The sequence below is a fragment of the Bolinopsis microptera genome, chromosome 4 (assembly GCF_026151205.1).
Source record: "Bolinopsis microptera isolate Bmic1 chromosome 4, MBARI_Bmic_1.0, whole genome shotgun sequence".
Classification (NCBI taxonomy): Eukaryota; Metazoa; Ctenophora; class Tentaculata; order Lobata; family Bolinopsidae; genus Bolinopsis; species Bolinopsis microptera.
This window is the reverse complement of record NC_087075.1, coordinates 7,202,664-7,219,759: the sequence shown is the minus strand read 5'-3', so window position 1 is coordinate 7,219,759 and position 17,096 is coordinate 7,202,664. Positions and strand designations below refer to the sequence as shown.

The 17,096-nt window shown below is 39.4% G+C and overlaps 3 protein-coding genes across 6 annotated transcripts in view; 2 read left to right on the top strand and 1 right to left on the bottom strand.

Annotated features, from left to right (window-relative positions):
• The window catches only part of LOC134814506 (cyclin-L1-like), a 97,403-nt gene that overhangs the window by 53,922 nt on the left and 26,385 nt on the right, over nt 1–17,096 (top strand). The gene's annotated exons all lie outside the window — the stretch shown is intronic.
• LOC134814501 (eukaryotic translation initiation factor 4 gamma 3-like) lies at nt 1,761–16,535 on the bottom strand. 4 transcript variants are annotated; one of them, XM_063822646.1, is made up of 20 exons: nt 16,300–16,535; nt 9,117–9,406; nt 8,860–8,938; nt 8,437–8,602; nt 8,011–8,164; nt 7,567–7,836; nt 7,246–7,396; nt 6,629–6,952; nt 6,302–6,493; nt 6,012–6,139; nt 5,655–5,791; nt 5,278–5,419; nt 4,952–5,080; nt 4,630–4,728; nt 4,372–4,453; nt 3,874–4,052; nt 3,540–3,661; nt 3,251–3,389; nt 2,830–3,076; nt 1,761–2,675 (listed from the first exon to the last, which is right to left on the bottom strand). In XM_063822646.1, exons 2-20 carry the CDS (start codon nt 9,177–9,179, stop codon nt 2,494–2,496), a joined length of 2,985 nt encoding a protein of 994 aa, XP_063678716.1. In that variant the 5' UTR covers nt 9,180–9,406; nt 16,300–16,535; the 3' UTR covers nt 1,761–2,493. The 4 variants fall into 4 exon arrangements, with proteins under 4 accessions (XP_063678716.1, XP_063678717.1, XP_063678714.1 ...); XM_063822647.1 differs by having other exon boundaries at nt 5,655–5,776; XM_063822644.1 differs by lacking the exon at nt 16,300–16,535 and adding an exon at nt 9,971–10,113.
• On the top strand, nt 13,294–14,326 carry LOC134813759 (keratin-associated protein 21-1-like). The gene is made up of 2 exons (XM_063821638.1): nt 13,294–13,304; nt 13,909–14,326. Exons 1-2 carry the CDS (start codon nt 13,294–13,296, stop codon nt 14,324–14,326), a joined length of 429 nt encoding a protein of 142 aa, XP_063677708.1.

Sequence of the window (17,096 nt, the reverse complement as noted above, 5' to 3'; positions counted from 1 at the left end):
AAACTCAGTAAAAAACTTGGTTTGTTAGACTCTAAATTATAAATTTGCTAACATCGACAGGAGACAAATCAGTAATACTACCTTCGCACCAAGAGTTTATCACGATCATACGGTTCTATAATCATGAATTAAAACATATGGTTTCACTAAACATTTTCATTTGAATTTCATTGTCTTGGTACAGTTAAAGGCGCACATTTTTCAAATTCCAGTATTACAGTTGAAGTCTTTCAACTTTAACGCATGACAACCCAACTACTATATTAGTAATATCTAACATTTTGAAAGTACAAATAATAAATTAGTGCTATATAAGATACAAAACCTAGCCCAGATATTGTACTTGCGCCAGCACAACCAAATATCTAACAAAACTGCGAGTCTGCATTGGGCCGGGGGTGACACCTGGTGCAAAGGCCCCACACCGGACCAAGGTCACCCACCAGACATAGCTCGTGTTTTAGCAATAGCATAACGCAAAATATGTACTTCCATCGGTCGCGTGATTATTATTACTCAAATCAATTGATAAAATTTTCAACGATTGTTTCGCTCTCTTATATTTCAACAGAACTCCATCAAATATGAAATTATTTGGTCTGCTATAATAGGGTCGGTACTAAATAAGTCACTGTAATCTGTAGTCTTAACAGCAGCAAACTTTAGGCAGTAAAGTAAGATCGTTCACTTGCACGTGACCGCACAGCTCAACAATTCTTGAACCACACAGTCGTACTCTACCAAACTGACTAAAGTTCACCAAATGCTCCATTGAATAGTGCGAGCTTTTTTTACGAATAGCAAGCATAACAACTCAAGTATTAAAGCAGAGATTCACATAACTTCAAAACGAGAGAAAATGGGCAGTGGACGCAACTTGGTGATAAACTGTTGCCGGGCGGACTCGTAACCCTGGTTTTGTCAGTTCTAGATTAAAGTTTTTCAAAAATGGCTGGACAAAATCAGGATTAGGTCACCGCTGAAATGGTCTTATAGTGTCCGGAAACAATAAATGAAACATCCGGCATTCTGTCATCCTGGGTTTAAAGATCATTTTAAAAGGAGGGAGTTAACTCTAGTACACTAGTTCACCTCGCCTCCCTCCCGAGAGTCTGCCTCGACAATTACCTTTATAATATAAAACTGATATCACCTGATCATTAAATACAAATTTGTGATACAAATTTATCAATAAAATCAGCCATGTGCTTCAAATCCGAGTTTTCTGACTAGAGTAAGGGAATCAAAATGTCTTAGCGATCTAAAGTTCGATGAAGCACACAACATCATTAAAAAGTATTGCAAGAGTGTATTTTCAAAACTTTTTCTTGTGTCTGAATTCGTGTCAAAATATATCTCGATCATTCGGCTTGAAATCATAAATAAACATCTGCGGGGGTTTACATGGTAAACGCAATTTGCAGACTATATTAATTAATTAATCAATTAACTAATTAATCAATCAATTAGTATACATTTCACTATTGCAATACTTAAAACTCATGTAATATTACTGTTTTTACGCACAAACGAATTTTTCTCAAACTTTTTTTTCCTTTTTTTATCGATTTTAAACTTCACTAGTGATGAAAAAGGGAGATGTTTAAACTATCAAATCAAACTAAAACTAACTTTAGGATAGGGCCGCCAAAATTACACCGGTTAACCTTCGCTTCAAGAATTCGATCTTAAAACACTCAACTGTAAATATTCCTCTTTAAAAAACCAAATAAAAGAAGCAGTTACACTAACTAAAAATCTTACCGATTCCGTGGCGATCGTTAGAAAGATTTAGTCGTACTAATAAGCAATTTGACATAAAGAACTATTCAATAAATAGGCTTAGCTGTGGTACAAAATATGGTCAAGCTCAATACAAATACCCAGAGATCTTCAGATCTATGACGTCACCACAACACCACGTGACGTCATCACACCGAGTGATGAGCCGACTCTCCTTTGCCAGGAATCTCCAGCCACTACAGATTTCAGCCTACTCACTGTTTAAGATAAGAGATGTTATCTATGTCAGGTACGTGAGAACAGCAGCAGGTATGAGTACCGACAAGGAGCGAGAGAGCGAAGTACTGGAAGAGGCTGGGGGTCCTGGATAGGTGACATGAGGTGTCAAAAGGAGGACATTACGAGGTGAACTGGTGACGTCACAATTTTTTAATTAGTTGAGAAAATGGAGTACATTTTGATGAGAAGGAGGGATCTCTGGGTAAATGCTTAACACTCATGATAGAGAACATCGCACAATCCATTGTCACGTACCACCACGTGACGCCATCACACCACCACGTGACGCCATCACACCACCACGTGACGTCATCACACCACCACGTGTCGTCATCACACCACCGCGTGACGTCACCAACGGCAACCAAAACAAAAACAACACCATACCCATCACAAAAATAACTTAGAAATACGAGTTCCCGCAAAATATAAAAACTACTCGCACACATTTCACTAGGGATATATGTAATTTCACGAGCCCGTTTCAGAATCGTCGGCAGAGTCCTGACTAAGCTCCAAGTAAAAGGATTTGAGGTTTTGTCGCATTACTCCGTGCCCCTGCTGTTCCTTGCCGTTCTCCCGCCAGTGTCGGAAACCATTCTCTGTGATTATCTCGTCATCCTCCAGCTTTCCAAACAGAATGTACGCCAAATCTGAGAGAATTGTTTAGCTTTTAAAATTTAAAGTAACAAACCTCTGGAGTGTTTGCTGATTTATCTCGAGGTTAATGAAACATATACGAGGCGGAACAAAGCTGTGAAATGTTTCATTTCGTGGATAATGACAAAGAAATGAGGTGGAACAAACCTCGGGGGTGCTTCATCTCGTGCAGAAGTAGCTGGGCAGCGTCCAGAGCGTGGAGCTCCAGATCAGAATTATCTTTACCAGATTGTAGATATTTCTTCAGTATGGGCATCACTTTTGAGAAGTTGTCTTCTGATATCTCATACATTCCGATGGCTTTGGGGTCCGCCTCAAAGCAGAAAGTACACGATACATTCATCAAGTCTTTGATGAATTGTCCTTCTTTTTGAGCTTTCTCGGACACAGTTTTCTGGGAGAGGTTAAGAAATGAGGAGGGAGGGAAAATTAGCTGCCACATTTAAACAAATGGTAACGCAGATACTATATCCACGCAAATACTATATCAATTAATCTAAATCGAGTATCGACCAATAAGCTTATCAAATTCAACTGATCATTGCACCGATAAACTTTTGTAACTCACGTCTATGTAGGAGAAAACATCATTTTGAGAGGAGTTGGAATCTTCAAAGAAGTTCCTGAGTGTCACAGTGATGTCAATGTCAGACTCGGATATGGACTCTTTTGGCTCGGAAGTTGTAGACAAGAAGTCTAGTTTATACCTGGGAAAAGTGGCATTATAACTCAATATTTTACCAACGCTAACATATTACTTAATTTATTTTTTAAGGAGGATATCACTTTTAACTCAATTCTGAACGTTCACTTAATTAATTGACGTATTTAAAAGGAGGATATCACATTAAACTCACTTCTGTATAAGCTGGACTGGGTCGTCACATAGGTCGGACCAGGACATCTTGTCTTTACCCCATCTCTGCTGAATATCCATGCTTCCCTTGTCATCCAGGTTTTCCAGCGCGTTCTTGATTATCTGTCAAAACACGTACTTTTAATGGCGGACGCGTACTTTTAAAACTAATGAGTCATATCAAAGTGGTCATAAAATTGTAGCAGTTATTACGAAATTCGCTCAATTCAGTATAAATACCGAAAAACCCAACGAGCTAAGATTACAGAACAGAAGCCAACTAAGTATAGAATGCTAATTGCTAAGTATTGAAGAATTGAATGTTAAGAATTTACCTCGCACATGACAAGACCAGCCTTGTCTGACGCTCTCAGAGGACCGAGAGCTCCCTTGATGACCTTGAAAGTGAGGTGACCCTTAGCAAAGGTCTGTCCGAGCAGTTTACCAAAGTTAGCGTACACTGCAGGCACGTCTATAGCGAGATCCTGTGCTACTTCGAACGCTGGCTGGAAACCTGTAAAGGAGAGTAGAAGGAACTGGGCTACTGGTCTGAAGTAAGTTACATAAAACCCCCTCCTCACACAACACCATGTGACATGACAATTACACCACGTGTTACTAGCACCACGTGACGTGTTACTAGCACCACGTGACGTGTTACTAGCACCACGTGACGTGTTACTAGCACCACGTGACGTGTTACTAGCACCACGTGACGTGTTACTAGCACCACGTGACGTGTTACTAGCACCACGTGACGTGTTACTAGCATCACGTGACGTGTTACTAGAACCACGTGACGTGTTACTAGCACCACGTGACGTGTTACTTACCAGAGAGCAGACCGTCTGCGGTCATGAGAGGAGGATCCTCCTGGAACAAAGCGGGGAACAGTTCTCCTAACAGCCTCAGACTCTGAAAATAATTAGCCGTCAGTCATGTTAAATATTAATTAATTAACTAATTTATTAATAAAGTTTGTGTGCTAGCGAAGTGGTTACAAGAGCACGCAAAAGCTTATATCATAGCTGATCGTTCTACAACAGATATCTTGCACCATCCCCCTCCCAAATAACAATAATGAAGATTACCTTTGGTTTAGCCTCCATGACGATATCAATAGCTTCTTGTATGAAGATATTGTGTTTCTTTACAAGCTGTAACTCGTCCTTGATACAGGCGCACGCTTCCTGGGAGTTATAACTATTACAAACTCAATATATTGACAATTACAAACAATTACAAACTCAATATATTGACAATTACAAACATATTGAGCACTATCAGTTCAATAGTAACTGTTCAAACTACAGTCTCAAATACACAGGGAAGTATCTTCTATCCTTTCAAACTACAGTCTCAAATACACAGGGAACTCTGTTCTATCCCTTCAAACTACAGTTCTATACTCACTTCAATCTCTTCAATGTCAAAGTACTCTGTCAGGATACTCTTAGTCTTCTTCCTTATATCCTCTTCACTCAGAGCATCTACTTTCCCTGGAGCTGATCGCACTGGAGACGGAGATGGCGTTCGTCCGCGCTGCGAAAATAGAGGGTAATTAATTAATTAGCATGGTATTAATATTATGAGGTAATTAGCACAGTAATTTGGTAATTAGTGGTTCGATGATAATTACAGAGAGAAGGCTGTGGGTAACAAAAAAGTGTGGTCAAAACCAAACTAAAGGGCTTGTTATAACAAAGGAGAAAGTCAAAACAAGATAAGAAATCACTCACTCCTTTGCCACGACCAATGGCTTGAGCGTGAGCGAGAGCGCTAGCACGTTCCCTGTCTCTGTCCATGGCCTTGCGCGGCGCGGGGGCACTGCTGGTTCGTCCTGGTACCAGGTTCTGTTTCTTTGTCAGCATGTCAAACCGGCTGCAGGAGGAATAGTTAATAGGAAGGATTAAATATAGAGATTAGCTGGATCAACCATACAGATAATTGACATATTTTGGTAAAAATAAATGTATTCAGCCGAATTGTTAAATCATAAACTAATCACCAATCCAAAAAGAAACTTTAAAGTCAAAGTTTAAATCAATTGTGTAATGAAATAATCACGATCTTAAATACCGAAACTGTAAACTTTACACTAGTTAAATAAACTAACTTGTTGGTTGAGAGGTCCTCCTTGCTGCCACTAAGTGGGCTGTTGGTTCCACTACCAGTACCACTTCCTCTACCCCATTGGGCTCGAGACGGGCCAAGAATCAGGTTTCCAGAGTCCACCTTCTGAGAAATACATTTCTAAAATACCGTTAATATTTCGGGGAATAAATTTCTAAAATAACGTTAATATTTCTTCGGAAAATGCATTTTTAAATGTTTCATAATAACATGATCGGTTAAGCTGTTTTGTTCCCTTTTTCGACTGTACCAATAGTCGTTGCCCCTATATCACCTTTACCATACTTAATAATAACCTAATTAACTTATTAACTAATTAATCAATTAACCAATTAAATACCTGGTTGGCTCCAGACAGTTTGCTCATGTCTATGTTAGTGTTGACACGTTTTGGGGCAATGCTGTACTCGTGTTTGTCCATTCTTCCGTCCCTGCTGCCTCGTCCTCTCTCATCACGACTGTCTGCTCCTATTAATTAAACAATTAGTCAATTAATGAATAAATTAATTAATAAATTAATGAATGAGCCAATCGGTTTATTTATTGCTTTATTGTCAACCTCACTGTACAACAGGTTATCTGCTGTTTTGGCAGCCCCCTTTGCTTTCTCTTCCAAAAGCAAAAACTTACTTGATTTAGATTTCCTGCTGCTCTGGGCAACGGCAGCCTCCATTTTCTTCTGTTGCTCTTCCTTCGCGTGTTCTCTGTGTATATCATCTATTCTCTGAGGTTTTGCCTCAATACGGCGCGGCACCCAGTTATTATCACGCAACTCCACAACGTCTTGTATCATGAACCGTATACGGTACGCGTAGCTCGAATCTACAAAAGGATTAGATTTTAGAGTACAGTAAAACGTAGCTGCAATCTTGAACAGTTAAATAAATAATAATTATGTTATGCAAATGTTTCAGCAGAGGTTACTTAGCCTATCTTATCAAAAGTTGAAAAACATACTTGATCCCACTTCTTTGAAGTCACCGAAACTTTTCTCGAAAGCTCGTTTCTTAAGTTCATCGTCGCACTCGTTCTCAAGTTTTAGTCCGACGGTAGAGAACAACTTAGCGAGACATTCTATCACTTCGTCATCCAACTTTCCTTGCGCTCGTTTAGCCAGCAGGTTACCGATACACTGGCTGATGATGATTTTAGAGGACAACATGCCAAGGTTGAAAAGCTCCCCAATGAAGTTGATGTTACCCAGCATCTTCTTTTTCAGCTTGCCACGCTGGTACAACAATTCCTCGTTGTGAGCCTGCTTCTCGTTCTCTGTTAAGTCAGCTGAGGGGGATTTTATTGGTGAGAAACGTCAGCGGAGGGGGATTTTATTGGTGAGAAACGTCAGCGGAGGGGGATTTTATTGGTGAGAAACGTCAGCGGAGGTGAACTGTATTGATAAGCATGGGCAACTGAGGGGTAGACTGACCTGAATTTTCACTTTTTCGTCCGATCATCTTGGAAAGTTTTTTGTACATCCCCATATACGTAAATAGTAACCAAAAAATTTTTTTTACTAATACTATTGGTGAGCAATGGCAGTATGTTAATTATAAATATGTGTTGTTGAAACTCACTGCGCGCCTGAAGTTCGTCCATCTTTTTGTTGATTTTATCCTCATCACTCTTCTCCCTGAAGAACTCTTTCTGGCATCTGTTCAGCAGAGTTTTCCTAAATGGAGACACTTTGGCGTTTTGCTCTTCGGGAAACTTAATCGATCCCATTATCTGAGGAATTAATGATTTTAAATTTAATAACGTACTAGACACTGGTATGTTATTAGATATTCTTATTCAATGAATACTATATTATGTACTAGTACTAAATTATTATATGTATAATGGATAATAGAAACTTACACTATAAACAAGTTGGCATTTATATCATAGAAACTTACCTTACAGAGGTTGGCATAAGTTTGACTGAACGCTGGCTCCAACACGGCTTTCTCAAAAATAATCTCCACTGCTACCTCCAGTTTGTCCATGTTATCAATACCCAGCTGCAGTATCTGTACACTTAAATCCTTGAAGTTCTGCGGAGTGATTTTGTTGAGGATAGCAACAATGTTTCCGCGCAGCAGTTTCGAGTCCGGTACTTTAGCAGGGTCTTTCTTGGTGCCGTCCTCTCGTTTGGTGAGCCAAGCGTTATTGCTCTTCTTACGTGTCTGCAGAAAAAAGTGATTTAATGAGCTGGACAATAATACTCGATCATACAGAATTATTTATTTGTTATCCAATTAACGAAATTACATTTAACAGCGTGAGGTTTACTGAGATCCACTGTTAATCAAATTTGCTAATAAATAGCAAACAAATTGTTGAATAGATTGAAATGGTACCTGAATGGGTGCGAGAGTATGTTCGATAATCCTAGGTCCTTTCATGACCATGCTGGAGTGGTTTTTGTCCATGCTCCGGTTTCTGTCCCCTCCTCCTCGTGACCTGTTCCTGCTGCCTGACTGCTCCCACGATGGCACGAATTGGTTGTTAGGCCTGAGAATGAAGTTTTAAAATCATCTTAATTGATTGTTAATTGATCTATTTTACTAATCGACTAGATCGCTAAAGATTTATAATAACATTAATAATGGCCTTGAGCTTGGATTGCATTTAAATCAAGCGCGCTTTAATATTGTGGCAACTAGTCTAAGTGATAACTTTCAATTGATTACTTGAAGAACAACCAAGTATTTGCTAGATCTTCAATTTTCCTTACACGAAATAATCGAGTATCTATAATATACAATTCAGTTAACACTAGTTACCTTGGTCGCTGGGGTTCTGCTTTCAGAATGGGTCTATCCATAATACACTCATACTTAGGTACATCAGGTAAGATCTTATCCTGAGCTTCACGTAGTGCTACCATCTCCTCCCGAGTGTATCTGTAGGGTCCTGTTGGTGTCGTCTCCTCTTCCTCGACTATCTCACCTGTAGTATTTGGTTTAATTAATTGTCGTTTTAATTGTCCGAGCAACGAGTAATGCAATTCTGTGTGCGAGGCGGACCCCGGGTGGACGCTACATTCTCATCCATTGCGTGTTAATTACATTTCATAATAGACGATATTTCATTATTATTGCTATTTCAGTCTTGCAGTTATTTTATTCTACAGTGTATGCTGTAGTTTTAAAATACGCTACAATTAGCATGCTTCCTCATCTTTGATCTGTGTATTCCAAACTAACCTTCTTCGAGATCAATCTTCGCAGGGATAGCACTTTCAGTATCAGCTTCAATTATTTCTTTCTTTTCCTCTTTTGTTTCCTGGCGGAGATTCTATGTACAGAATTATGCAGCGATATAATATTGGTACATATGGTAAATGTATGACATTTTAATCTCACACGCTTGTTTATAATAAGGTTGAGTTGATTGAGCGGGACAGAAAATCAACATATAATATCCTAAACAAATTTATCATCTCATCAATAAAATATCTTACAGGTTCAGCATGAACTGTCTGAGCAGATTCGGCGACAATAACTTCAGCAGCTTCCACTGGCATAGCAGCTTCAACCGGCTTCACAGGTTCAACATGTTCCACTGGTTTGACAGACTCAACCGGTTTAACAAGCTCGACTGGTTTAGCAGCTTCCACCTGTTCGGCTAGCTTGGTGGGTTCGTTAGGGACCTCAGGTCGCACTTCTGAAGGAGTAGCGGGAGGAGTCTCAAACTGGTCCTTGCATTCCGAGGATTCCTCAGAGGAGGGCACATCTTCAGAGGGGGTTATCTCTGTGGAGGAAATTTAATTTAAAAGTAATTCGGTGGACAGTAATTAAGTTATTAGATGGATAGTAATTAAGTTATTAGATGGATAGTAATTAAGTTATTAGATGGATAGTAATCATATTGGCTGGGTTTTATAATTCAGGGCGCTAACAACCTCCTTAAACACGTCTAACGAGACTTACAGAGGAGTAACATCATACCGGGTAATATTCCCAAATTTCAGGGTACGAGCTAATCTGAAGCATTCCGATGACGCTTTAACCGCTAACCACTGTCTTAACTTTAAATATTACACTGTCTTACGTTACAACCTTGTATTATTAGCAACTTAATACTGCCTTTTTGTGGGGAGGTGACGCACCTGGAGAAATTCACTCCCAACTACCCGCTCTGGTTTATAATAAATAAGAACGCCACCTCCCCCCCAGTCCCAACTACCCGCTCTGGTTTATAATAAAAAAGAACGCAACCTCCCCCCCCCCACCCACCTGATATGTGGTATTACGTAAAAGGTTGCTCTATAAACAACAGTATTTAATACACTGGGGACCAGGGCGTACAACTCACTGTGATGCGAAACCCATTGAAAGAGGACGAATCTGAGGAGAAGTACCCGGACATATTGAAATAACTGGCTAGCTTGAACTACCAAAAATGCTGAGAGGCGAACATGGAATTTGACTGCTTCCATCTCTACAGTCTACATTCTCTGGAATATAAACAATAATATTAACACTGCAACATTATGAGAACTGCAATAATATAAACACTACAATGCAATAATATTAGCTCAAGTGAAATCAAAACACATTCACAAACGCTGGTTATAAAAAAAATGTAAACAACAAAGTAAGATATTTTAGTGAGCGTTGTACACTGAAACAAGCCCACCAACTACTGTGTGTAGAATACTCCTTGTTCAGCGCCAGGTCACAAAACACAACATCTCACACTCTCACGAGACATTTCACATGTACGGTGAGGGGGTCTGAATGTGGGCACAATAACCCCCCTTATTAATTAACAGGGTAATTAGAGTAATCAGCTGGCGACTGTGGAATTTGAAACCGATCAATGAAGTGATAGTTATCAAAGCAGTCTAAAAGGATAACTCGTTGCGGGATGACAAGCAATTGAGGCAACAACAAAAACCACACCATACACCAATCACCATGCTATACATTGTTGCAATGTACATTATTACAATGTACATGATTGTACTGAACACATCACAGCTACAGTTGATATCCGGTAACTTGATCTACACTTCACCCGATATTCACTTCAACTTGATCTAATTTGCTCGCCTACTCTCCCATATACACAGTTCAACTCCCGTTATAGTCCAGTCATTTAAGGACATCTACCTGCAAATTTTCAGATACTCACGAAACTTTGCACAGACCTTCCCAAAGGTATGAATAAACTATTTTCGGTTGGAGACATTTTTTTACGGTGGGGAAAACCCAGGAGGGCCACGCCCATATTGACCTAACGACGCAAACTGTCACATTTTAACGGTCGTGATATTAACTGGGACTACCCCTTTAAGCCTATTTTGAAGTCTCTACGACCTTCAGAAGCAAAGAGTCAGTAACGTCACTGGGCCAATATGGGCGTGGCACTCCTGGGTTTTCCCCACCGTTAAAAAAAATTTCTCCAACCGAAAATCTTTTATTCATACCTTTGGGAAGGTCTGTGCAGAGTTTCGTGAGTATCTGAAAATTTGCAGGTTCATTTCCATAAATGTCCATAAATGACTGGACTACTAAGTAAAATAAGTAATAGTATGATTAAATACTAAATTGAGAAAAGTTTGGATCAATTAAAATCATACTCAAAGACGAGACGAGGACACACGTACACACAAAACTAAATTTACTGTTCGGGGAGCACGATATAACGAATCTGCAGGAATAGGAACTTAAAGTGCAAAAAAGGGCGCTGGAGGCAAAATAGACGATCACCTAAATAAATAGCTCACAATCTAGTAATGACATTTGGATGATTTATACACTTTCACAGACCACGTATATGCAGAGTTGCAGCTGCAGAGTTGCATTTAATCACGAGTATTTATATATCATAAATTGATATATAGACAGATTATATAATAGTCGTATTGCAGAGATGATGTACAAGTATGCTACTTTTCAAAATGTTATTGAGTTATATGGTGGTCAACGTTAGAAGGTGGTCTATTAAAGTGGTTAATTTAAAAGGTGGCTAAGTAAAAAGTATTTAGTTTACCTTATTCGTTATCATCATGGCGGGTTAAATTATGACCGTTAAAAGTATTCACTATTAAAAGTAAGGCGGGAAGCCCAAAAATACTGCCACATTTTAACGGTCATGATTTTAACTGGGACTACCCCTTCCTGGGAAATTTCTGAGTACCACGGGAATTGCTGATTTTTCTCGAGTATTCTAGATTTTTGGCATCATTCTTGGTTCGATTTCATTTAGTACTTTAATTCTAGTCGTACAAATTAATCAGGAGCTGGATATAAAATCATCAACTGTTGTCGTGATTCAAAGTAATTTGTACTTATATCTTTTATATCTGCATCAGCCTAAATAACTACTTGAACATGTTTGTATTTACGTTAGGAAGCAAATTTGAACAAATTATGACCACACTGTTACGGGAATATTAACTCGGCGGTTAATAACATGGCCGCTTAAAATACTGACCGTTAAAAATATAGCGGGAGGCCCAAAAACTGCCATAATAATTACGAGTAAGGTAAGTTTCAATGTTATCTAGTTAAAATTGGTAACAAGTTTTGAAGGGTTAAGTTTAAAAGTTAAAGATTACACCAACTAATTAAATAATGTTGGCATACGATCAATATTCAATAAGTTTAAACAACGCGAACAAGTTAGACAAATTTGATGAGGTTTCAAGTAGAAAAGACAGAGGCAAGAAAAGGGTGCCCAAAGGTACGGAAAGACAGAATGAGGCTCCTGAAAAATGATACCGGATGAAGTTACCCTGAAATGTGACCAAAATGGTTAATTCGTATGAAAATCAATTATGAACCCTGCAGATTCAAGAGCTGATAAGTTTGTTTAAGGTGTTTGGTTTCAAATAACGCTAATAAATTTGCAGGTAATAATTGTCATACGTGTCTTTCAGGAACGAGTCACAGCAAGTTACAACGTTTATTGTAGCAAAAATTATACGAAAATATTGCCGCAAATTAAGGACAGATTAAATTCTGAGGAACATTATTTTACAGTAATATCTTATTTAAATACGGTTCTCCAGAGACTGAACGAATTGTGCAACCTGTGCGGGCTCTAACTCAACTCAATTAAGTATTTATATTTATATTTAATTTGCTGAGTGCGAGTTCTGATTTTGGGTGTTGTTTGAGATAACTTGGACTGAAGGTTACAGTTTAGTAGATAAGGTTTTTTAGATGTATATACAGTGGACCATGTTACAGTGTACAGTGTTACAGAGTTACAGTGTAACAGAGTTACAGTGTAATGTGTTACAGTGAAATGTTTTACATTGTAATGTGTTACAGAGTTACAGTGTAATGTGTTACAGTGGACCATGTTACAGTGTACAGTGTTACAGAGTTACAGTGTAACAGAGTTACAGTGTAATGTGTTACAGTGAAATGTTTTACATTGTAATGTGTTACAGAGTTACAGTGTAATGTGTTACAGTGGACCATGTTACAGTGTACAGTGTTACAGAGTTACAGTGTAATGTGTTACAGAGTAACAGTGTAACAGAGTTACAGTGTAAAGTGTTACAGTGAAATGTTTTACATTGTAATGTGTTACAGAGTTACAGTGTAATGTGTTACAGTGTAACAACAAACAGTGTACAGTGTTACAGTGTACAGTGTAACAGCGAACCGTGTAAGTGTACCATGTTACAGAGGTATGTCTATCTTCTTGTCGTGAAAGAGTGAGAGCAAAGCTCCATATAACAATGTTTCGAGGAACAAGTAAAGTTAAAAAGTAAAAAGTAAAGTTAAAAACACCAAATATGATAATGCCAACTGACGGTGAAACACAAGGAAATATCACGAATGATCATCTCAAACTTATTGCTTAATCAAATGTCCGTTAGGTTTCAGACGTGAATGTTTGTAAGATCTAAAATTATTGTTTAATGTTTATAAGATTTACAATAACTGTTTGTGTAAGAGTGATGTCGGCTTATAAGCGGCAGCAAATTACTGCTAAAAGAAATCTGAATGGAAAGCAACAAAACAAGAGTCGTATCCAAATACACGTTTTAAAATAATATTCTCCTAGGAATAAGCTTATACTCAAAATAGCAAATACTCAAATATCATTATCAAACAATATATCTAAAGAGCAAAGCTACGGTGCAAGATATTTATATATTGTGAGTACTAAAATTGCAACACCACAAGCCTTGCACGCTAAATAAGGGGTGACAGTGCTCATCGTGTCCGTCACACGAGCAGGTTACCTCTGCTGCACCGGAGCAGATTACTTCTGCTGCACCGGAGCAGATTACCTCTGCTGCACCGCGCCGGAGCAGGTTACCTCTGCTGCACCGGAGCAGATTACTTCTGCTGCACCGGAGCAGGTTACCTCTGCTGCACCGGAGCAGGTTACCTCTGCTGCACCGGAGCAGGTTACCTCTGCTGCACCGGAGCAGGTTACCTCTGCTGCACCGGAGCAGGTTACCTCTGCTGCACCGGAGCAGGTTACCTCTGCTGCACCGGAGCAGATTACCTCTGCTGCACCGGAGCAGATTACTTCTGCTGCACCGGAGCAGGTTACCTCTGCTTCACCGGAGCAGATTACCTCTGCTGCACCGGAGCAGATTACCTCTGCTGCACCGGAGCAGATTACATCTGCTGCACCGGAGCAGGTTACCTCTGCTGCACCGGAGCAGATTACTTCTGCTGCACCGGAGCAGGTTAATACTGCACACGCTGCACACAGAGATCCCCGTCAAAAGGTAATAATATTTAGTCAGTATGAAACTTGCGCAATGCCCGGCTAACGTAATATGCAGGCAATCTCAGAAACTAATATATAAGAAGACAATCATTGGGCAAGCAGCAAACAGTGCCGGATCTAAATACTGTTGTGCTGCAGGATTGTGCAACACACAGGGGTGCGTGGTATCTCACAGTCACTGTGTGTGGGGGTCGGGGAGGGGGGGGCTGTGAATGCCATGTTTGTAATATAATATTACTCTTAATGTTGTTGGTGAACAAAATGGTTTTGGGAAGAATGTATTTATTTAGACCAAGCCAAATTATTTAATAGCTTTTTTTCACGAATCGACTATTTCCAATATTGAACTAAAAAAGAACCAACAAAACTACTGACAAGCTAGGAATGTGCCCCCCCCTCTAAGTATGTGGTGTACGTGGTAACTGGTAGGTTTAAACTTACGTCGTACGCAACGTGCGTGTTAGATTAACAGGTTATTTACAAAACATAAACGAGCAGCAGATAGAAGGGGCGGGATAACAAGTGGGTTGCAGAACTAATCCCATAATATATTCTAACATTAACAACGTACTTTCATCCGATCAATCGGTAAAGCATGGCCTTCTCAAATTGTTTAGACCAATTAGAGAGTTATACGTTATGGATTGTATACGTTATGATTACTGCCTCACACCAAGGGCGTGAGTTTTGCTCATGGGAATATCATAATTCCAATACAATTGCAACATGTATAATTCGAACGACCGAAGTTACAAAGCAGCAAATAATAGTCAATTATCTCCCACAGCTTTCCAAGATGCAAGAATACAATCTAACGGTATATAGTAAATAGTGTGTAGAACAGAAACTCCCTAAAAATAGCTGAAACTAATGTTTCAGCTTTATTCAATGACTTTTAACGGGACGAGCAGGACACGACGACCAAAACAAAAGGAACAGAACAGCAGATTTACGAGAGAGGAAGCAGCGAGGAGCGGAGAGAGGAAGCAGCGAGGAGCGGAGAGTGCTACAATATGTGTGCAATAAGAGGGTGGAGTAGGCTCCACACCGCACAGGTGTGCAGGTAACAAGTCTTCATAGTGACGTCACGTCTGTAGAGCTCTCAATGAGAGGAATAAGGGGGGGGGGGTCACGTCTGTAGAGCTCTCAATGAGAGGAATAAGGGGGGGGGTCACGTCTGTAGAGCTCTCAATGAGAGGAATAAGGGGGGGGGGGGTCCATTTTAACGATATCCCTTTACATTTTCACTTATTCCCACAGAATTTTGCCGGATCACATCGAGAAATTGTGCAGACTTTCTAGATGTGCCCCCCCCCCCCTCCCTCCCCTTCATTTTGCCCTCATAAACAGACTATACGTTTTGTTCTGTACCACCTTAATTTTGATACCAGGTGTAAGCACAGCCGCACTTGTGAATATTAAAAAGTTACAAAACACGTACTTCATAGTTCGCTACCAGCATGTGTTTTAGACTGTAAAATTGTATTTTAATTTTTAACGATCAATAGACGTGGGTTTGACCGAATTATTGTATATTATTCTATACCTTATTGGACTTTATTTGGTTACATTACGTGGACGATGGAGGGCTTAGTGTAGCGTCCGAATAAAATTCCGGCTACTACGTACGTTCAAAAACATGTTGGCGTCCATGATTATGTCCGACCAAAATAATGTCTGCCCAAATAAGTTCTGATAAGGTATTATTACAATACCTCTTGATCTATTATTCTACATCTGTATATTCTGACGTAAGGAGAGATTAAGTGAGAGTTCAAAGATAACCTGTCCCTAGTAAGGGTTTACACAAATGTAACCCGTGTAAAGCCGTACTGCGTAATTCGATTTAGCTGTACAGATAGTCAGTATGGAACCTCCCAGCTTCAATTCCTTGTAAACAAATTTTAAAAGGAGTTATTTTACAAAACATTTACCTTCCGCTGGAATCTCTATAGTTAGTCGCTCCGCAGCTTTCTCCACGACTCATTTACTTTCGCTTCCTCCTCTGGTTTATCTTCCTCCACCAGTTTCTCCTTAACTTCCTCCACTGGCTTCTGGATCACTTCCTCCTGCACTGGTTTTACTTCTTCGGCAGGTTTCTCTTCAACAACTGTTGTCTCCTCTTTTACAGACTCTTTCTTGGTCGTGTTATCAATAATGATAGCCTCCCCTGAAACGTTACGTTACTGTTACATGTTACATGTTACATATTACATATTACATATTACATATTACATATTACATATTACATATTACTAATAGATACACGATGTAATATATACTGTAAACTACAATCTGTTAACTATAAACTAACAATTGTACCGCTTCCGTCCCAACAGATGGATTAAATAAAAACTTACCATCTAACTTGTCATCACCAATAGAGGTAATGCTACTGAGTACTGAGGTCTGGTAAAATCACTTACCATCTAACTTCTCATCACCAATAGAGGTAATGCTACTGAGGTCTGGAAAAATCACTTACCGTCTAACTTCTCATCACCAATAGAGGTAATGCTTCCGAGGTCTGGAAAAATCACTTACCATCTAACTTCTCATCACCAATAGAGGTAATGCTACCGAGGTCTGGAAAAATCACTTACCATCTAACTTCTCATCACCAATAGAGGTAATGCTACTGAGGTCTGATTTGGGTTTATCCTCCTTAACTTCAGGCGCTTTCTCCTCGACTTTAGGTGGAGATGTGAAGGTAGGTTGAGCTGGAATCTTC